Source organism: Gymnodraco acuticeps, unplaced genomic scaffold, assembly GCF_902827175.1.
Source record: "Gymnodraco acuticeps unplaced genomic scaffold, fGymAcu1.1, whole genome shotgun sequence".
Taxonomy (NCBI): domain Eukaryota; kingdom Metazoa; phylum Chordata; class Actinopteri; order Perciformes; family Bathydraconidae; genus Gymnodraco; species Gymnodraco acuticeps.
In genome coordinates this window covers 2,913,327-2,936,891 of record NW_022992160.1, presented here as the reverse complement: position 1 = coordinate 2,936,891, position 23,565 = coordinate 2,913,327, and the positions used below count along the sequence as shown (strand labels likewise).

Here is a 23,565-nt window from a genome sequence, read left to right as displayed (position 1 = left end):
ATTGCTTCATCCATGAAACTGACATATGCTTGACATTTACTTGCCTTTGAATAACTTTTTCGTTAAGGAAGAGATTGTTGTTTAGCTGGTTCACCTCCTTCCTGTAGTGGGTCTCGTCGTTGTTGCTGATGAGAACCACCACGGTTGTGTCATCCGCAAACTTTATGAAGTGGTTGGATATGTAGGTCGGTGTGTAGTCGTGGGTCAGCAGAGTGAAGAGCAGGGGGCTGAGCACACATCCTTGGGGGGAACCCGTACTCAGTGTGATGGTGTCTGAGGTGTTGTTGCCGACCCGTACTGATTGGGGTCTGGCAGTGAGGAAGTCCAGCAGCTAGTTGCAGAGAAAGGGGCTGAGGCCCAGGTTTGTTAGTTTACAAACCAGCTGATGGGGGATGATGGTGTTCAATGCTGAGCTAAAGTCTATGAACAGCATCCTAACATAAGAGTTTTTAGTGTCCAAATGTGTGAGGGCTGGGTGGAGAACAGAGGGGATGGCATCCTCAGTGGACCGCTTTGCTCGGTATGCGAACTGAAACGGGTCCTTTGGTGCATTTCCACTGCAGGGCCTCGCACGGCTTAGTACGGTATAGTTAGGCCTTGGTAGGCCTTGGTAGGGCAGGCTCACTTTATGCTGCGTTTCCATTACAGTTTAGTACCTGGGGCAGTAACTATAGTAACGCAGTGTAGGCGGAGCCGTGACGTCATCTTCAATGCGAACCACAAAACTCGAGCCGGCGGCTCCGTCTGTTTGCGGCGGTGGATGCGGTACCGTCTAGGGGTACCAAGGGGAGTAACAAAACACAAAGATGACCAGGCACGAGAAAAAAGAGAGGAAACCGATCTCTGAAGTCACGAGCAGGTCTTTTAATGGACAAAAAAGGAACACAGGCTCACCAGCCAACTTGCACAGTATACTAATGTACCGATATATACAGGAGCACATCTCCTATCAATCGACAAAACACAGGGTTGTACACATGCAGCCAGAGGAGGAAAAGGAGAGTGACTGCAGTCTTCCTCAGGTCCTATATGGAGGCCCTGATTGGGGATTGGGAGCACCTGGGGACAATCAGGCTGCACCTGGGGACAATCAGGCTGCACCTGGGGACAATCAGAGGGAGAGAGAGAAAGACACACACACACACACACACACACACCACACACAAAACACTATGGCACGTAACACCCCCCCCCCCCCCCCATAAAAGGCCACAGTTACCAAAACACCCACACTATTGGATATGAATCGTGGGATCTCTCCCGCGGGACAGTACATCGGCCACCACATTATCCGCTCCCTTCTTGTACTTGATGACGATGTTGTAGTCTTGTGCCAGCAGGGCCCAGCGCATCAACCGCTGGTTGTGGTTGGACATCTGGGACAAAAATACGAGTGGGTTGTGGTCAGTGTACACCACCACTGGCGTTGAACTGGACGAGCATTTCCAACATCAATGTCATGTTTAACACATTAGTGCTTGATGGCACATCACCAAATAGGATCGGGTAAGCATGAAACAAGCCGACTACGTCGCTTCTTTGACTTTCTGGAAGGTACGCCAGGTTAGACTCTAAGCTCAACATAAACTCAGAGTTCGATAATCTACCACAATGCTGACCACCAGAGAGCACTATCAAATCATCCTCAACCATCGACACTGCACAGGCTAGGGAAGTGGCCACGTTGGGAACAGCAGTCACCACAGTACCTTGCTGCTTCCCCTGAGAAGCTTCCCTGGCATGATAGGACTCAAGCATGTTAACATGGCACAACCTTGTTTTTATCCTACTCTCAGGTGTGTTAATGATATAGTTGGTGTTAGACACTTGCCCTACAACCATATACGGACCTGAGAAGCGCGCGTTGAGAGCAGAGCCGGGTGTAGGCAGCAACACCAGCACCTGCTCACCAGGCTGAAACTGCCGCTTAACTGCTCTCCTATCGTACCTGTTCTTCATGCTTTCCTGCGAAGATGAAAGAGCTTCCCTTGCTAGCTTAGTCACCTGTTGTAAACGCTCACGACACTGGGACACAAACTTCTTCACATCAGTTTTCGGAAGGGACTCAGACATCAGTTTATCTTTTAGCATCTTTAATGGGCCACGCACATTATGCCCAAACACTAGTTCAGTTGGGCTAAACCCAATAGATTCCTTCTTTGCGTCACGAATAGCAAATAACACGAAGGGAACACCCTCATCCCAGTTCCTGCTTGTGTCATGGCAGTATTTACCAAGCATCGATTTCAATGTCTGATGCCAACGCTCAAGTGCCCCTTGTGACTCTGGATGGTAGGCACTAGACCAGTGACCACCAACTGGCGGCCCGCGGGCCACATCCGGCCCGCCAGACATTATCATCCGGCCCGCACGACGGGGGTGACTGTGGCGTTGACGGAGCAGTAACCACTATGTGCAGTATCGGAGTCCAACAGAGAGGCAGCAGCTGCGGGACAGTAGACTGCGTACTGCGAAACCTTCCCTGCCTTGAAGAAGAAGTGATCCTTCGTTGTGAAGAGTTGTGTTTTGTGCGCTCCGCACCACAGCAGTAGCCCCGCTGCGACAGAGTCCAACAGAGAGGCAGGAGCTGCAGGACACTGCTGGTGATGACATTGTTGTCAGCTGCTGATACTGCTGCTGCTGCTGCTGCTGCTGCAGCTTGTGGCGCCTGCTTCAATGAAAATAACTTTCTAATATCCATAACTTTATAGGCTATTAGCTTAAAACTCGTCAGGCACTAGGAAGGATCACTTCTTCTTCAGGGCAGGGAAGGCTACGCAGTACGCAGGCTAATGTCCCGCAGCGGCTTCCTCTCTGGTGGATTCCGGTACTGCACATTACTCCCGAGACATTTTCAAAAAAAATAAAAATCTTTTTTTTTTTTAAGTGAAACATCCGGGGCTTTTCAGAAAACATCCGGGGCTTGAGCCCAAGTAGCCACCCCCTAGCGCCGCCACTGGTGTGCACACTGCACAGCGCTGCAGCATGTCTGTGAGCGAGAGAGATGCAGCGTGTCTGTGAGGCCCCGCCCCCGCACGCAGATGAGAGAGAGAGATCTCTTTTAAAATATATTGAAAGTTAGAAACGGAGATGGTTAGATAAAATGTACAAGATAACGTTTATGTAGCATTTATTTATTGTCCAAATGATGACAATTCATAACGGGATCAAATCAAAGTGAATGGCCTGCTGCTGCTGAAGGCATGGCAAGTGACTGGAACAAGTTATTACATCATTTCAGATAATAAATAATAATGATAATTCATTCTATTTAGGGGCGCCTTTCAAAGCACCAAGGATACCTTACAATTCATAACATATTCCAAGGAAAGGTTTTAAGGCAGTACAAAGAATGCAGTCCGGGTGATGTTTTTTATGTGGGGTGCAGATGAGAGGGAGCTGTCCAGAATGACACCAAGATGTTGTGTTTGAGTTCTTGATAAGCCATTAAAACAATAAAACAAGCGTCTCCTGTTCACCAAAACATACCCATCTGTTATGGAAAAAGAAAGTATTCTAAAAGTAATCTGAATACGTTTTTTAAGACACGTAACTGTAACTGTATTCTGATTACTTTCAGAGCATGTATTCTGTATTCAGTAACTGATTACATTTAGAAAGTAACCCTGCCTAGAAGTGATCCTTCGTTAGCGTGAAGAGTCTGCTAAGCTTTATGCGGTGTGTGTGTGTGTGTGTGTGTGTGTGTGTGTGTGTGTGTGTGGTGTGTGTGTGTGTGTGTGTGTGTGTGTGTGTGTGTGTGTGTGTGTGTGTCCGTGTGTCCATCCGGTCAACAACTTCAAAATGTTGGGCTATATAAAAATCGCTGGCCCGCGATAGTGTCTATTGGATACATTTTGGCCCTTGGACAAATGTAGTTGGTGATCCCTGCACTAGACACTGAATGGGAAACACCCAATGACTGCAAGGTTTGTCTAAAAACCTTGGAAAGGAAGTTAGTTCCCTGATCAGTCTGCACATCCTTCGGCAACCCAAAGGTGGTAAAAAACTTGGTCAATGCTTTAATGATGGCGGGTGCAGTGATTTTATGCAAAGGGCTGGCCTCAGGGAAACGGTTTGATACACACATCACAGTCAGCAAAAACTGATTACCTGCCTTGGTCTTCGGCAACGGACCGACACAGTCAGCAATGATATGGTCAAAGGCTCACCAATAGCCGGACCAGGACACAACGGCGCTGGGGGAACTACCTGATTAAGTTTACCCACTACCTGGCATGTGCTACACGTTCTACAGAATAATCTGGATATTGGATCATAATCTGCTGCCGACAACTCACAGGAACCACTAACTGATAAACGCTGTTCCAATCAACACCTGAACCAACATCTGCATCACTTGATTGGTCAGCCCACCGGCGCATCAGCACCCCATCATCCACAAAAAACAACTGTTTCTTATTACATTCGTTAGGGTTCTCAGCAGCGTCGAAACACTTGATCAAGGTAGGATCATCTCTCTGTGCAGTGATGAGCGTCTCACAGGTCAAAGGCATAGCCACCTCTGGAGCAATAGCGACAGGTTCCATTTCACCATCACACACTGTTGGAGGGCCCTCCACTAATCCTCAACAGGGGTCAACCTGTCATTAGATAGGGCAGAAACAAGCCAAGAATCAGACAAATCCACATCCTGAGCCTGCTTACGGGCCTGAGCTCTGGTCAAAACACTAACTGCAAACACCTCCGGATGAGTCAGAGCTAGGTTATCATCTACAGCACCAGGAACTGGAACGTCAACAACCTCGGGAGTACACTTTACCTCCGGCTATATCATTTTCCATTATAAAATCCACACCATCGATTGGAAACCTGGGGAGTACGGCAACTGGGAAGAAACCAGTAGCCAGTTTGGACTGGACATGGACATTGTGAAGAGGTGCGGGCACAAAACCCATTTCGATACCTCTTACCACGGCACTTGCATCACAGGCGGACTCAGTACTCAAGGGCAGAGCGCTGGCAAGAATGAACGACTGTGAGCCACCACTGTCTCGTAACACTGTGACCTGCCGCTGGTCCTCCACCTTCCCTGACAGAAAGACAACAGCAGTAGAGATGAACGGCTTAAAACACTCATCAGGCCCCATTTTAACAGTGGCTTGACCACTAGGACACACTTTTTTAATCAAGCCCACCCCTTTTGGGTGCTTGTCACCTGCTGCCCGACCTGGGTCATGACAAAAAAAGAAGATCTCTTTAGCCTGGGACACTGGCACAGGGAACGTAATTGTCAGGAGCTCTACGATAAGTGTCTCGCTGAGGAGGATCGCGCTGAAAAAAAACGCTCTTGTGTATCAGTGCAAAATCGTCTGCCAGAGTGGCAGCCTGCTGAAGGGTAGTTACTTTTTGCTCGTTCAGATAGACCAGGGGTATTCAACTAAAATTCAACGAGGTCCAGTTAGAGAAAATCTCCCCATGCAAAGAAATATGCCTACTCACGTCGAAGGAGGCAGTAGGACCAGAGTGTGTAACAGCAGAATCACCGCACCCCAGCTACTTGGAGCTCTAGTTGACGCATCCGGACAGCAGTGTCTGCCTCCAACTTTCTGATCTCCAGCTCCCTCCTGAGCAGAAAATCCCTATCACGCTCCTCCTTCTCCCACTGGAGACGAGCCACACATACTTTTATCCTGGCATCTAATTTAGACCCCGTAGGAGAGGCCCCTGCCGAAAACGAGTCAAACTGAGGCATGGTGAAAAGTTTTGCCTGTACCGTACCGTAGCACTCTGAACACCAGGAGTAACACCAACGTGGCCTCCACTAGGAGATACTGCTGCTACAGCCCCGGCCACCGTGCCAGGAGATTCCACTAAAGTAGGCAGACTCAAAACCCCCTGTTCAACTAGTCCAGTTAGCAAAGTAGCCTTGAGTTCACTTTTAACAAGAGCAGTGGAGACAGAAACGTGATAGTGGTCAGCAACTAACCGCAAGTCAACCTTCCTACACCGGTCTAGCTGACACACAGTGGGACTGGCCACAAACTGCTCCAAAACAAAAGCCATACTTAGCAACGGATATTTACAATTTTATTTTTTTTAAACACAACAACCTATCACTACCGCTTCCCAAACACTGACGCCAGTCTTCCAAATAACAAACTTCCACAGATCCTGCCTACCAAAAGTTACCTAACTATCTTCTGGAGTGTGCGACTTTAAAGGCAAACATCACCGGGGGCGAAACCCTAACAGGGAATGATTATTACCCCGAAAATAAAAAAGGCAAAATAAAAAACGAGTGCCTGAAGGAAGGACTGATTCAGCCCAGCTAGACACTCCCCAATCTAAACTGAGGAAGCTGTTAAACAGTAAGATACTTCACAGCCAATGCTACATCTATATACACTGCCGCCCACCACCAAACACAATATCAACACTAAACCACAAACAAATACTCACTCTTTGTCTCAAAGATCGGACGAGCCAGCGGCCCACCAAAGGCAAATCATTTCAATGTGTAGGTATAGGACAGTAAAAAAAAAAAACAGTTTAAAAGGGGAGTGATTAGTAAAATATGCATAAAGAAAAAGATAGAATGCTAACTAGGTAACATAAGATATGAATAAACAAGTTTAAATGATTTGTTATTGGTTGTGATCATATTCTAAAGATGTTTGGATTATTGAAAAGTATACAGCTCCCTTTCATCTGAGTGTTGAGAGCTGTATCCATAAATTCATGTTGTGCTCAAAGTGCACCAGATTGATGCTTTTAACTTCAACATGTAAAAACAAATCTTCCCGGGGGTGTATGCCCCCGGACCCCCCTAGAGGAGGTGAGGTCCACCCCCAAATAAAGCAGGTGAAAAATAATTTAATTGTAACATGTTCTTTTAGTAAACACTGAAAACGGGTCCCACAGACCCAAACAGCACACAAAGGTTAAAGGTAAGCATATAATAATGTTAAAATGTGCTAAATATATATACACTGCAAAAAACAAAAAAAAGGGGAGTAAAAGTAGCTCACGACTTGTTTTATTTTGTGAAAGTAGCTCTCATCCTAAAAAAGGTTGGAGACCCCTGTTATAGAACGATACATGTGACCATTTTAAGCTTGGCCTACCATTTGATTGGAGCGATGACGAACAGGTGGGGCTTGAACCACCTGTTCAAAGTGGGGAATGACAGAACAAGTTTGAGAACCACTGGCTTAGCCGATCTCCATTCAGAAAACAAGCATTTAAAAAGGTTTTTCGCCTGTCGTCTGTCTGCAGACTTGTCAAAGCATTAATTCATGGTTTTTACTAACCGGTATCAGTATGTTGTTACTTCGGCATCATTTTGAAACGTGTATTACAATTAAATCACGGTCAAATATGTTCATTGCGTTGTAGTTGTAGCCACTCACGTCACTAGTTTAGCATATTCAGCCCGGTTGTTGGCCTGGAAAGAACCACGATTTTGGAGGGCCAGAAAAACTGTGAAAAAGTACCCGTTAGCCAGAACTACCCCTAGTGGAAACGCAACAAAAAACGTGCCGGGTTTGGCACGGCACGCTTAAACCGTGCTACGCGCTGCAATGGAAATGCGCCATTAGATGGTTTGGATGCACTATTGTGGAATAGAATAGAATATATCATTCATCCCCAAATATAAATATGAAAACATAATTAAATACGGTGAGCAAGCTTATTTTCATACTATATCTTAAAGACGGCGGTGGTTTATTGAATGTTCATCTAAAATAAATATGAGTTTATTTGTTCCGTATTTTACATGTTCTTCTGTCCAGCACCTTTTTTCTGGTTGTGTGTGCTTTTGTAAAAAGTGTTCATATCTTAAAAAAACCCATTCAAAAGTCCATTGTCTGGTGCTCGCTCAGAAGAAAAGCTGGAGGAGACGTCGCCTCATCACACAGAGTAATAACAGAACAGGGAGACTTTTTAGCACCTGGTTTGATCTTATTTCACAACATGTCTCTCAGTACTGGAGGAAGAACAGGCTCGATCATTAGTCAGACACTAGGCATGCACCAATCAGTATTTGATGTTCCCCTCTTACTGATACCTGGGCTTCAGCGTATCTGCTATGTGTTCCTTTGAGTTTTTTCTTCTTCTTTGAGTCCCACTCTCTCTCGGTTGCCATGCCCCGTGCACCTCACCAGCCCTCCTCCGTTTGCATTTTGTTATTTGTGACCAGTTTTGAGGTTGTAAATAAATTATTGTTTTTGGGAACTTTTGTTGAAACTTCCTCTCCTTTTGTTGCAAGAAGGAGCCAGTTTGTAACAATTCAGTATGTGGAACTGTAATTGTACGACTAGTGTATCTCAAGGCCTTTATATACATATAATTGTAGTGTAAGTAATCAGTAGTAATCACATTTTACAATTAAGTATTCAGTTCTTAGTAAGATTAACACTTTAATTTTTTTAATAAAATGTCAAATTGACATGCCTGTTTGTTGTATGTTTTTATTTTATTTATTTTGTATTGAACATATTTAGAACTTACAGTAAAATGCAACAAGTTTGATGAGGATATAAATAATGTCAAGTTATCATCATCATATGTGCAAAAAATACAGTCATAGACAATGAACATAAATGACATCCAATGAGAGCCAGGGAGATACAAATAAAAGACACAAAAGCTTTAAAGACGCATTAAGGAGTCGGACCTTACTTAAAATAATAACAATTTAGAAATATCACTGAGTCTTTTTGTCAATTTTCCAGGACTGTGTTTTTTTAAGAGACTGTAAAAACCATATAATTCATTAATAAAACAAGGAAATAAGGGCTTGCTAGTGCTACCTTTCCATTTACAGCAAACAAACAAATTATCAATATACATGTACAATACAATGTGGCATATTTTGAAGGCAGGAATATCTGTTAATTTAAATTGCTTTGAGTGTTCTTGCCATAACACGCATGCGCTGCCTCACATCTGCACAGAAGACGAAAGCAGTAGTAGCATGGTCACTTCCTGTTTACGTTTCCACACATGACGTCACACGGATAACATTTAACAAGCTGTTTTAAAACCGAAACAGGCGATAACTTAGGAAACAGATGTTTAATATTCTCGCAACGGCTGAATTCAAATAACGTCCATCCTACCAACACATCGGAACATCGGGGAGAGTGGACTACCTCTAGTTTCAGCTGTCCTGCTTATGTTGAGGACCGAAGGGAGCTAACCTGGCTGCTAAGTGTAGCTAACGATAAGTAGGTAGCGTTAGCTGGGAGCTAGCTTGCGAGTTAACAACATAAACATCACCTTATCTTTGAACAGTGAACAACATCTATGAGTATGGAGAATAAATATAACCTGAAGAGTCCAGGTAAGCTCACGTTTAAATGTTTTCATTGTGTTCTGTAGCTAACAGTTTGCTAACATGACCGACAACGTTGAAAACCAATAGTGGATTGTTGACATGTATTAATTAACATATCGTTACATTACTAACTGTGAACACATTAAGTGAAATCTAAATTGCCACACTGACACGAACCGACCACTAAATATAATTGACCGTACTTCTTATTGTTTATTTTCGCTTCAAATGTGAAGTTATACTTTGTTTTGCAATATTTAGTATTCAAAAGAAAACCATCTACCGGTACATGAATATAGCTGCCAAATGACCTGATTGGCATAGCTCTGTTCCTGGGCTGAGAGAGAACGAGGTGTCCCGTTGTGTACACGTATCTCTTTGTTAGGACCATGGTTAGGACACGTCAACTTTAGCTGCAGTCATGGCCATTTACAAAATAATGTTTCATTGTATTTAGTTTAAAATAGAAAACGCCAGGGTTTTCTATCACACCCATCGATAGCAGTGGTGTAACGTAATTAAGTAGATTTACTAAATTACTGTACCTAAGCACACTTTACAGGGACTTTACATATATTCAATTATTTGCTGCTGTGTTACTCTTCCCCACTACAAATCAGACTTATGTATACTTACTCCTCTACATGTATTTAATACCTTCAGTTACTTCACAGATGTGGATTAATGATGTGAAATATAACCAAGCCTTAAATCAGACTTTAGTTCCACCTGGAGTAAATCCACAAGCTACCCTGCAGTATACAAAGTCATTCAAACTAGCTGCACCTTTACCAGCTTTGAGAACACTTTCATGATCAATCATTATAAAACATATCATATACATTATTCTGATATGGACCAATCTACATAATGAGTACTTGAAGTATATTTAGATGGTAACACCGTTGTACTTTTTCTTAAGAACAATTTTGATTGCAGGACTTACTTATAACAGAGTATTCCTACACTTGAGTACTTTTACTTTTACTTAAGTACATGACTTGAGTACTTCTTCCACCTCCGACCAATATTAGTATTTAGAGAGGATCTTTACTAAGCCATATACAGTTTTGTTTTTTCCCTAGCAACACGTGAGTCACAGGGCAGGCAGTAGCAACACTTCATGTTTCACAGCAACATGCGGTTTCACTTGAACAAATAGGAATCTGTTGATGGCCTGCGCACCTTAATGGATACCATATAGGGCTGCACGATTTTGGGAACAAATCTAATTGCAATTTCTCTGACAAATATTGCGATTCGATTTGCGATATATGTTTTTAAGCGACCCAACGGAAGTTTATTGTAAAATGCGGCCATATCTCCGGCTAGGAATGTTGCATCAACATGCTCCCGTCTCTAGCCCGAGCTACGAGTGAAAGAACTAAACTTACATGAAACTTCCGTTGGGTTGCTTTAAAGTCTTACTAACCTGACTCAGATGGTTTGTTTCACCAAACCATCTAGGAAAGCTCCATTGGAAGCCATTTGGAAAGGGCAGGCACTTTCAAAAATACTTGGCAGGTGATTGGATCAATCTGTCTATCACCTTCTATCATGGGCCACTTCTGATTGGTTAACAATGGCTGGTACATGTGGAGCAGGCTTTGCGATTTGATAATCGCATCATTTAAAATCGCGATTTCGATTTAAAATGGATTAATTGTTCAGCCCTAATACTAGATATGTCATTAACACCACCCACCAATTTGTATTAACTTCTGCCAATGCAAATGGGTTTTCATGATTTTGTAAAATAATGTATTTATACTAGTAAGTAAGACTTGGCATATAGTTAACACTTTATAAGATTAACTACTTTTCATTGTTTCCTAGCAGAGTATGCCAACAAGTTGCCCTGTTTAATTGTTGTACACAAGTTTATTTGTTGTTCCCATTTAGCATTTCAGAATTTCCAAATCACCAAAGAAAGAATCATTTATTAGGTAGGTCAATTCTTCGACAAATGACTGAACTGGCATCATCATAGGAAAGTGTTGTATGAGAAGAGTACAACGGAGAACAGTTTTAAGCTACATTCACTTAAGGATCAATAACCAGGATGTGGTAGCTAGACTACATCCTGTAGACCAGGGGTGTCAAACTCAAGGCCCGGGGGCCAAATCCGGCCCGCAACTTCATTTTATGTGGCCCGCAAAAGCTTGCAAAGAATATAATACGTTTATTATACGGTTACATGCCGATTTACAGAATAAACGACATGTCCCACAATGCATCTCATTTTGTGACATGCACACTGAAGAGACTTGCAATTATTTGCCCTGGACTTCTGCTTTCAGACGTAGTTAATTATGAAGTTATTACCCTATCCGATAATAATCCAATTCAGAGGCAATAATATATAATACATTATTTTATATAATATATTTATATATGTAGTATATTTATATAGTCTTAAAAGTTACAACCGGCCCTTTGAGTGCAACCATAATGCTAATGCGGCCCGCAATGAAATTGAGTTTGACACCCCTGCTGCATGGTTCAGATTGTGGTTTTATCTTAGTTCATGGTCTAAAAGGTTTGTTACGAATTTACAACCAATTCTTTTCATCTACCAGACTTGATGGGTTTTGTGAGAATTTTGATGATGGCAGACATGTAGAAAAAAAGGTTATGGTATCATAAAGAAAACATTATTGAGTTCATGCTACATATCATCACGTACTTACTGTGTCAACATGTAAGCGTAATGTTTGCCCTACAGGTGTACCAGTCTTGCTCTTCGGACAGACACATGAGTGTTATGCAAACACATGCAGGCCATACACTGTATATAGAAAGATACATACATGGTTTGTTTACAGCCATTGGGTTGGAACTTGGCTGTCAAGTTTCAGTTCTCAGTTTTCATATTCAGAGTTTCAGAATGACTGTATTATAGTGCTAATTTTACTGGAGTTTGTGTTTTATGGTAAATCACTTTGGACCAATTCCTCAGACCTTTTTAAGGCAAACACAATACAAAGTTATTTAGTTTTTTTCTGTGTTAGACTTAAAAAATTACAAACATTAAAAAATACAATATTAGGGCTGCACACATTTGTTATATTAAATCATGAATCAAGTTGGCATAAATCAGTTAAATAGTGATCTGACCTTTAGTGAGACATTAATATGTGGCCTGATATGTGTGTGTTTTATATCAGACGGTAGGACTACACTGCAAAGCTGCTAGCTCTATCTGTTACAGTTCTCCTGTACTCATGGCAATCCTGGGGTGTGGAAACGGCTAGATGGAAAATCAAATAAAGAGAGATTGAAGACACCAGGCACAAAATAAATGTCATGAAACAGTGAGGTTATTGTCCGTGCAGTCCATCGGGGTCATTCTGATTTCCGCAGGGATCTTACTTGTAGAGTGCAAGCTAACAGGATATTTGTTCTGAAAGCTTTCTCTGTTTTTTCGAAAATTGTTAGTGTTAACTTGATTTATTATGCAAAATGCACTTTTTGATGTCTTTTTATACTTAAATATGTCTCCCCCGTGTGAAGGGAGTCTCACAAAGTGTCAGAAAATACAACCCTCTCTCTTTTCCTCCTTACCCACATCTATAAAAACGGGGGTACAACGGAGCTGATCCAGATTTGCTGCGGTCTTGACGTCTAAAATGTGGGCTGGCTTTACATTGAACTCCTGGCAACGTTTCGCCCACGGCCCGAGTAAAGTTGTTATACATATAATGGCACTGTTCTAGCGGTAAACACTGAATAAAGAACATGTCAAGCTATGTGCATCAGAAACAATGCGCAACATGTTTTGGAAGTAATATGGTCTTTGTTTACATTAGTAAGCATGCTAACACCCAGAGCTAAGCTGTACTGGAGAGAGTATGTGTAAAGAAGCAGGAAATAAAAGAAACTCACCTCGTGGTAAACCCGCGAGAGAGAAAGCATTTGAGCTCCATACTGTTTCAGAAATAATCCTTGATGTGGTTTGGAACATAATATGGCGTTTAATAGAGTGGTGCAGGGATGATGTATTTTTGTAGGCCGACCAGGAAGTAAGCTGCGCAAGGGTTCTCTCGACAAAAAAACAAGGGAATTTCTCCATAGGAATTTGGAGTATTGTAAAAAATAAGATCTGTGGAAAACGTTTGATAAATGCACGTTTTGTTCAGCCGGATAATCTCCACATGTCTACCCTACTTTTTTGATTTATGAATCGTAAATCTATTGGGTCTGTGACTGAGGGCGGTGGGGACCAGTGGCAGAACTACATCCTGTAATCCTGTCACAGTTGGTTGGTTTACAGCCATTGAGTTGGAACTTGGTTGTCAAGTTTTTATTGCTCAGTTTTAAAGGTCCCATGTCATGGCCATTTCTACTGATCATAATTCCATTGTTGAGGTCTACTAGAATATATTTATATTGTGCAATTTTCCAAACTCACATTGGTTTCTCATACAGCATCTCTGTATAGTATATGTATTTCACTCTCTGTCCTAAACACCTTGTTGGAGCTCCTGCCCCCTCCCTGTGAGCACACTGTGCTCTGATTGGTCAGCTCGCCCACTCTGTTCTGATGAGTCTACCACCGTTACAGCGGAACATCAGTGATTATGTGTTACAATGGCGTCAGCAACCAGAAAATGACACCAGTAAAGATGAGAATGCTGCGTGGGGTCTGGGTGCCGTGTTGGCGGGACGTTGCGGGGCTCGCTGCTGCGAGGAGCGGACAGTGTGAGAGCGAGGTTCATTTCCTGCTTTCTGCGTGGGGTCTGCGAGACAGTGAGACATCGCGAATGGACGCGGGAAGGGGGGGATGCTGAGGGCTGCAGCACCCTCATCTGCGAGGCTCCACTAGCACCCACAACTTTTCTGTGTTAGAGTTTTACTCGCTACAGGGAGTACTTTGAGGGTTTGTGACTCTGCAGACCGTATACATGCAGAAAAAGCTACATAACACAAGGGGACGGGTAATAACCGGAAAAGCACGACATGGGGCCTTTAATATTCAGAGTTTCAGAATTACTGTATCATAGTGCTAATCTAACTGGAAAAAATAACATTATCTAATGATTTTAATTTTAAACTAGCTCAATTCTGGTATAATAATTACATTTTTACTTACTTTTGAATTAGGTATTTGTTTGGAGTTTAAAAAGGGCTATGTGATATTTGAATTGGGGGAATACGATAAAAGAGCTTCCTGTAGGAACTTGAAGGTTGCTCAAAGCTATTGGCACCCATTAGGTTCATTTAGCCATACGGACCGAGATAACAGCCTGGAGTCTGGAAAATTGTATACTGATGTTGCACCCTTTTAAAGGAACCTTGCATTTGCCAACTGTTTCTATTTTTAATCAAGGATGGCCCTTTATTTTTCTGTGCAGTTCCATGATGAGCACATCCACAGTGCTGTGAATTACATTTCTGATTTGGAATGCTTCAGTTAATACACCCTATGGCGTATGATATTTCTATATCCCATCCTCTCTCTACCTTATCGTACATTACTGTTTTCTTTAAATTCAAGAGCTGACGGAAAGAGCGGGATTAGCTCTCTTTTGTTCTCTGGCTTAACCTTTTAGCTGAATGTTGTGAAAGAAGCAGCAACAGAAGAGCAATAAAAGGTGCTCAGAATTTCGAGGAGTCTTTTTTTCTCCATTTTCTCTGCTCTGCGCTTTCGCATCTTTAAAGTTGGCCTGTTATGCAATGTGTCCCCTCTCTCCCCTCTGGAACAACTTCATTACCAGTGGCAAACACTCAGAATACATGTTACGTAAGATGATTTTGCGTAGGCCTTGGGCCAGTGACTGGACCTCTGCCAGCCCAACTGAAGCCAGAGGCCTGTTTGGGAAAGGGCTTTTCCTTGTCATCTCTGCTTACTGTTACCGGAAGGAAGAGCCACAAATGGGCATTGGATATGGAGCACTGGAGAGCCTGTAACAGTGCATCCAAGCACTGGCAGGGACTGTGGAGTTAGGAGGATGCTGTGCTGAGACCTGAAATGCCGAGAGCCGCATTTGTCAGAAGCTTACGTCAGAGGCGGGGGCGGGATCTACATGAGCAACAACAGTTTGTGGCGAATACGACGAAGAGAAGAACATTGTAGCGAAAGCGTCCTGCTGAGATCGAAAATTGGCTACGCAATCACACATGATACAAACCTCGCTGAACATTATCAGGCATACGTGTGTGACACATTATTTATTATTCACAATACTTTGAAAAACCACCTGTCACTTTGAACAGCAGCATACCACTCTTGACCATTGGCATTTTTTTGTTTTTATGCTGGGTATCAGGTTTATTGAATACATACTAGGGGTGTAACGGTTAGGGTTGGGAAGCGAAACTCGGTTCCAGATGAGAACCGATAAGAAAATGCCGGGTACCCATACAAAATACACCTTTTCAGTTCTGCTTAACGGTTCCTAAACGCGGTAGACCCTGTATTCCAGCGGGTCCGTGTGTGACCCGGTGGAATACAGGGCGGACCTGGAGAATCACAGAACGGCCGGTCGTCAGCGGGTCGTCAGCGGGCCGTTGACGGCCGGCTCGGTACGCTGACGGCCGGCACCGCCCTTAATTTTTTTAAACGGCATCATGTAAGTTGCGCTGACAGGCGACAGAGGTCCACAGTTGCCCCGCAGCGAGGCTCCCCCGCCCTCCCGTAGGCAGTTCACGAGCTCAGTCACTTCATAACACCAAAGATGGGTCGCGGTAAACGCTCTGAAGTGAGGCGCCACTACACTAAAAAAGAAAAAGACAAGGCATAGTGTAATGCGTGGTTTGTTTTTAACTGTGTAATACAGTTAATGATTCCAAATGTTAGAGTTCCTTATTTTCTTCCCAAAACATGCACTACTGTTAAAAATAAATAACAGCAAAAAAAGATTATGCATTTGAGACTTTTTTTTGCTTTTCCTTGTTGTACCGAACCGTGACCCCCAAACGAGGTATGAACCGAACCGTGACTTCTGTGAACCGTTACACCCCTAATACATACACAAGTTGTCAGGTCAGAATATCAGAAGACATATGATAGTACAATTCCCCATCTATACATATGCTGGTAAAAAATGGCTAGTGCCACATTGATAGCAATGAGTACCCACTCATTCCTATGTTGAAAATTAAATATGACATACCTGATTCTGCGACTGTATTCTTCCTTTTAACATCCCAAATTATTACTGGGCTACTCCAGACATTTAAAATAATTACAGTGTATTCTAAAAGGAATAAAAACAGACCTCTATTACTAGAGGTCTGTTTAATTGTCAAAGCTGATTAGTGGCTTGTCACTAAAGTGAACTTTGGCTAACTTCAGGGCTAACACCAGTCACTTTCATCAACAGACAAGACATGATATATTTGCTTAAGAAGTTGTAGCATTTGACAGATTAATTGCACACACACTGACATTGCAATATTATTTTTGAGAAATATATGAAATGATCAAATACTTCCTGCATTTAACTTTTAAAATCAATCTGGTGCACTTTCAGAAAAAAATGGCGATATAGACAATGTCCTGCTCTTGTAAACAATTGTGTTCTCTAGTACAAATTAATAATACAAAAATTGGTTATGAATGTGACAACAGGGCAACATTTCTGATCTGCAGCTGAGTTTTCTATAAGCAGAACAAGCTCACAGCCTCAATATCGCAGGCAATCCTGTTCACAAAATCGTTTTTGTGATTTACTGTATATCCCATTAGCTGCAGCCCTACCACAAAATGTTTATTACTGTTTTGTGTTTTAATCTCCGTCAAAAGTCCACATTCATGCAGCTCTGCTTTTGCATACTGTATGTATGTATTGTATGATGTTTTTACTGATTAGATCAGAACACTTATTTGCAATAATGTCTTTATGTAAAAAAATTTTTTTTTAGAAATGTCCCTAAACTTATTTTTTAAGGTCATAATACCTTCCTATGTATGTCACTTAGTTGTACTTAAATTGCTGCTACTCATTTTTTAGCCATGGTTGTGTACTTATTTGTATCTCATTTTTATGTTATTACTAATGTCTGCTGTTCTTTTTTATTATTGCATAACACTTTTGCTGTAACACTGTCTATTTCCTCGCTGTGGGACTGATAAAGGAATTCTGATTCTGAACTATGAACATTATAATTGGCCCAAATTGTCCTTAATGATAAGTCAATGAAAGGTTTTTTTTACATGACTGGGTGGACAGACTGATGGACTGATAGCTTCACATGGGAGATCAGGTGTCACTCTCTGAGATTTGGACACATCTTGTCCATGACCCGAGGAGTCCCAGGCTTAGTTTAAGTTGCCCGTGGCCCTGCCATCAAAGCTGGAGCTGTTCACAACCCTCCCAGAATACACTGGTGGATGAGGCACTGAAAATACTCTTAAAAGTGATTCATCTCTCATTCTGAAGGGTCTGTCGAGCCCTGATAGCCTATCACACCTCTGAAGGTTCCTAAATTCCTCTCTGCAGAGCACTGATGGATTCCCCAAGTGGAAAACCATGACTTACTGGTTGCCTGGAAGATAGAGAGATTATTTTAACCTGTTCAACCCTGAGCCTGTTTGTCAGGTCTCAGGCTCGAAAAGGACATTCCCAGAACAGATGACCATATCTTCCCTTCTAAAAGGGTTCAATTAATAATCTTTGTTCTCAAAGTAATGATAAACCTGTGAGTTGGATGTAGAAAAGTCAGAAATCAATATAGATGTTTATATATATAGATATATATTGATGTCTAAAAAAAAACGTTGGTGCTTAAGAGGTTTTAACCTGAATAGCTTTCAGTTATAGCTCTCTGTCTTGCCATTTCTCTTCATCGCCCCAGCTAAAAAGTGTGTTTCTCTCTGACCTTCAGCACCAGTGTGTTCTAGAATGTTGAACTGAACTTCCCTAAACAAAGTAAACATGCCGCTAACACATTTTTAGGTAGGAAAAACACATGATTAGATAAGCAGCAAACATTTCAAGAAATATATATATATATTTTGTTGGTTTACCTAAAAAATATATATATCTAAGTAAATAATAAATTCATAATAATTGATTTCAAAATAGGATGAGAAACAAAACTGTATTGTAATCTGTACATGGACCTTTTCTTTTAGCCCTGGAAATGGGTGTATGTACACATATATACAGTATGTGTATACGTGTGTATGTATGTAGAGAATTTTGTTATTTTTGTGTGTGTTTATATTCATACACACATGTAAACCGACCTCCGACGTTTGCAGTTAAAATGACGTAATCCATTATTTGGGTCCCTGACCAAAAAGGCTGAAAGTGTATGACTAACTTATATGTATTAGTATTGAATTTGTAGAATTCAAATGTAAAAATATGTAGACATAGAGGTGGGAAGTAGGGTGATGGAATTGGCTTAAACTTGCTTCCAAAGTTAAAATAGTCTATCTTTCATGCACAGTTAGTCCTCCTCCACACAGCCATAATGTGCTTCTGGGCAAGGCCTGCTGGGTAGTTGTTGAGTAGACCACTAATCTGTGTACTGTCAGGACAACTTAGGCCACACATCACACTTGTGTCGCCTCTGGCCATAGGCATATACCATAAACTTTATCCTTATACAATCCATACAGAAGAGCAACCTCAGTGAACTTCTTCCTGGTCCTATGATCAATCCTGGCCCGGTATAGTCCTGTAAAAAATAATTTGACCTTTCTCACTCAGCGAAAAAAGAAATCATAACTGATACTGTCATGGTCGGATAATAAGACACTGACACGACCAGAGACAAGACAGAGTACTACAGATTGTATGTGTGGGAAAGAGGTGCACTTACGGAGAGGGTGACATCGACATGCCATGAGAATTTCAGAATGACGGCATATCTTAAAGAGGACGATGGGACACAAACAGAGTTGTTCTTAGTTAAACCGTGTTTTTGTACCTATCCACCCGGCCTTCTCCCTACATGGACTCTCTGGATTGCAGCCCATCAGGTCCTGACTCATGATTGTGTGCATTACTTTAAATTGTGTTATGAACGTTATATACAAATTAAAGTAGGGGAGGGGGGGTGGGGTGAAGAGCACGCTCGTGAACTGTCAACAGGAGAAGAGCACGCTCGTGAACTGTCAACAGGAGAAGAGCACGCTCGTGAACTGTCAACAGGAGAAGAGCACGCTCGTGAACTGTCAACAGGAGAAGAGCACGCTCGTGAACTGTCAACAGGGGCACGCTCGTGCCGGAACATCGCTGCGGGGAAACTTTGGCGCTGTTCCGAGTTTGTTCTAATCTGCAGATTTTTCTGTCATTGGTAAAAGAAATCCGTAATAGACGGAAAATATTCGGTTAACACCACCTCTGGTAGTGGAGTAAATGTACACCATTTACCTCTGAACTGTAGTGGAATAGAAGTACAAAGTAGCATAAAATGGAAATACTCAATTAAAGTACAAGTATCTCCAAAGTGTGCTTAAGTACAGTACTTGAGTAAATGTACTTAGTCACTTCCCACTTCTTCCTCCAGGCCGAGAAATTACGTGATTGTTGGCTGATATCTTTGCAATGTGTTGAAGTGTGACTATATGGCCAAGATGCAGCAACATGAGGCAACACAACAGTTGGCTCAGTCTTTGATTTTAACTATCATGTAGAAAGAGTTTTAAACATTTCGCCCTGTAGACAAATTCAGACCGTGAGCAGCTCTGCTCAGTCAGGCGCAGCTTGGCTTTGGTTGGAAGCGTAGATGCTGTTGGTAGGACCAGTAGGCTGCTGTTAAAGGAAAAACACAAACATCTTGACCGTGAGAAGCCGCACGGCTGCTGCAGGCACAGATGGGGCAAAGTACAGGTCTTCATCTATTTTTCGTCCAGCCTTATGCAGGGGGAGGTAATTTGCCAAGTTGAAAAAGTCTGGATTGTTTTGCAAAGGTCTACATAACTTTGCAACACAGTGCTATTTACTAAACTCCCAGGACACACATAGTATTATTACATACTACAGGGTTCGTACTAGGGATGGGAATTTGAAAGCAAATGTATATTCGAATATTCGACCCCCCAAAAAACGGTTAACCGGTTAACAGAAATGTACATATGCTATAAAAAAATAATTGGGTAAAATGTTTTATTTATTTTTGGAAACAAATACATACATGTTCAAATAAGTGTAGAAACCAAGTCGAATTTGTCAAATGTATTGAACTGGGGATCACAGTTTGACAGCTATAGGCCTACAGCTTTCATGTGCGGAGGCGATTCACAATCAGCCCAGCTGTAGAGAAGACCCTCTCAGATGGAACGGAGGTTGCGGGTATAGCAAGGTATAGCATGTATTAGTGTTGCACGGTGTACCGATACTTGAAAGGTACCGCGATACCCTGCCGTTAAAAACGTTACAATTCCTCCGTTTCATTAGTATCGGCACTTTAAGAATGACGGGGGAAAGTACTCCGGTGAGAAAGCGCCGTTTTAATAAGAGCCGTGTGTGTTCAGCGCTCTGCTTCCACTCCCTGCTTTGCAGCCGTGCCTGCAGTCCCTCCCCTCTCGAGCACGCTCTAAGGTCCTCCCTTCTCTCGTGCACGCGCTAGCTGCCAGAGCATGTGAGAAAACGGGGAGCAAGTGGCTGCAAGTGGGAGTGCAACTGCCGCTGCGCCTCGGCTTGTTGACAAAAAAGACGCCAGAAGCTACATTTGGAAGTATTTTAGCTATATCTCTGACAGTGAGGGCAAGCCTACGGACACCACGAGGCCTGTCTGTGAGACATGTTTTAGATCCCTGCAAACCAAGGGAGCCAACAAATCAAACTTGGCTAAGCACCTCGCCGACCGGCATCCAGAGCTGTTTAAAGAATGTAAAGACAGACAGGTTAGCGAATGTGATAGATAACATAATTACATCATGCTCAAGCCCATGCCCTCAAATCTAAGTCAAACAAGTGTAATTTATTTTGTGACAAACGAACGTTTTCGTAGTTTGACGAGGCAATTAATGGCAATGATAACTGTCTAATATGGCTATCTTTTTAGCTAACTTACCAATGTGGCTAACATCTGCAATGTACATTTGGTCAATAATTATTTATATTACTGTACTATTACATGTTAATAAAATATAAAGTTAACTATCAAAGAAATCACAAACTCAAGTATAAAGAAGAGACCATGTTGTAAGAAAACACTTAACAGATAAACTACCATTTTATTGATCATGAAAATAATAAAAGAAAAGTATCGAAAAAGAATCGGAATCGCAATTCTTGACTTGGTATCGAAACCAAAATGTTGGTATCGTGACAACACTAGCACATATATAAGTTTAATTTGACCTCTACACCGCACTCACTAACCTGGTCGAAATATTTCCACACATTACTCCTTTTTGACGCCATGTCTGTTGTGTAGGACTCTTCTTAGAGTGTAAATAATTACCGGACTATGACTGGTAACCAGTGACGTGCGGTGAGGTTCATGGCTGGTGAGGCACTGACTCTTTCAGAGTCAGATTTACAAATATTATATTCTGACCTTAATCGAAATATTCTGTTATTTTCAAAAGCTTTTTTGGTCTGATGCTTCGATTCATTTTAAACAGACCGTTCAACAAAAGGATACCCACAATCTAAATATTGGATTGTTCTTTCTTAGTAAGAACCCATTTTCATTACCAATGTGGTCTTACCTTGACTTGAAGATGAAGTCCATGCTATCCTTCTGGACAACAATCTCCATTACTTTGTTGTAAAAGTCCTCCTTATCTTCCTGTAGTTTCAAAAGTCTAGTTTGTTGTTCGCGTCTATACCGTCTCTGTGTAGAATAACAGTAGCAACAAGAACCTGTGGGCTCACGTGCGCCCCCTTCAGTGCGGCAGAGGTTATGGCTGCCTCGCCTGGTGCTTTTTTCATTGCTGTTGTATGATGAGACCGGCGAGCCTAAATATCATATATACGTGAAATAAGTTATTTAGAGACTATGGATGGCGAGGATAAATGTAATAAAGGGATCTACAAACATTACATTGGTGACATACAGTGAGATGGTGCAGGCATGCGCTTAGGGCCCGCTTTTCAGCCAGTTTCTGTGGGGTGACGCATTCTGAGGTGAGGCAGAGCTCATCTGTGCCTCACCTCACCTCACAGTAACTGGCTTGAGCGCGCTCACAAAATAAGTGCCCGCGTTAAATTAGTGCCCGCGCTCCAGCCAGTTACTGTGGGCTTACGAGAGGCAGAGCTCGTCCATGCCTCACTCCTCATCGCTCCCATGTAGTTGTAGCGGAGCTCGGCAAATGTGCTGATTTTGACTATAAAAAGCGATTGGAATCAAACATAAATCACACTTACAACACAGATCAGTGGAGACATTTTATTATATTACTATTTAGTTTTTCTTTAGTTGTTTTTCCGTTACATTGGAGTATGGCCAGTCTATGAGTATGACTGCACGTCGCTGCTGGTAACATATGTTGAATACCGGCAAAACTAAATTTCTCCAGTCAAAATGTCTATGTACTTTGCCGCCAAGCAGCGCTTATTGTTGTTTAGGCTGGCCACTCATGTGTCGCGAGTGTTGACAGGGGGCGGGGGAGCACGCTCATGAACCTTGCAACGGCTGCGGAGCGCATTTGCGCCACATTTGGGCCTAAGATGAGGTTTGAGTCTGCGTGATCTGCGTGTAGGGAGGGGCAGCAGCCATATCATTGGCTAGAACTAGCTAGATCTGATGGATTTGGACATAAACACGAGTGAAGTATAACCGGACGCGAGAGAGAGAGAGAGCAGCACCTGCAGCTCTGTCCGCTGTGAGGGACCGGTGAGCGGAGCAAAACACACCTTTAGACGTCAACTAACACATTTAATTGAATAACATTGAATTATTCAATTTGATAATATTCAATTTGATAATATGTAATCAACTTAGGCATCACTCATCACTCCCAAAAAACAAAAACAAAATATTCATAACTCATATTCGAATACATGAATAATTATTCGAATACCTGAATAATTTCGAATATTCTATTAATCGTTCCCATCCCTAGTTCGTACGGGTGCTGGAAATCCTTGAAAATGCTTGAAATTGTACAAGGTGTTTTCAAGGTTTCAAAAGTGCTTGCATTTTGGGAATGGTGCTTGAATTTGGGATAAAGTGCTTGAAATTGTAAATGCTTTACTTCGCTTTTAAGATTAAAAGAAAATAAAGAAGTCGGAGTGCGCTTAATTGCTTCGCTTCTACATAAAACAGCTCCGCTCCAGCCTTCCCGCGCTATGCGCGTGACCTGCAAGTGTTTGTGTTACGTGTGACCTGGGCATTCTGATGAGTGATAGATGACT

General features: G+C 42.3%; 1 protein-coding gene across 1 annotated transcript in view; it reads left to right on the top strand.

The window, feature by feature from the left end:
- Nucleotides 1–8,931: 8,931 nt before the first annotated feature.
- The window catches only part of ube2j1 (ubiquitin-conjugating enzyme E2, J1), a 62,633-nt gene continuing 47,999 nt past the window's right edge, over nt 8,932–23,565 (top strand). The window contains 1 exon segment of the mRNA XM_034204520.1: nt 8,932–9,307. Coding sequence (XP_034060411.1) covers nt 9,271–9,307 — 37 coding nt within the window. The 5' untranslated portion in view covers nt 8,932–9,270.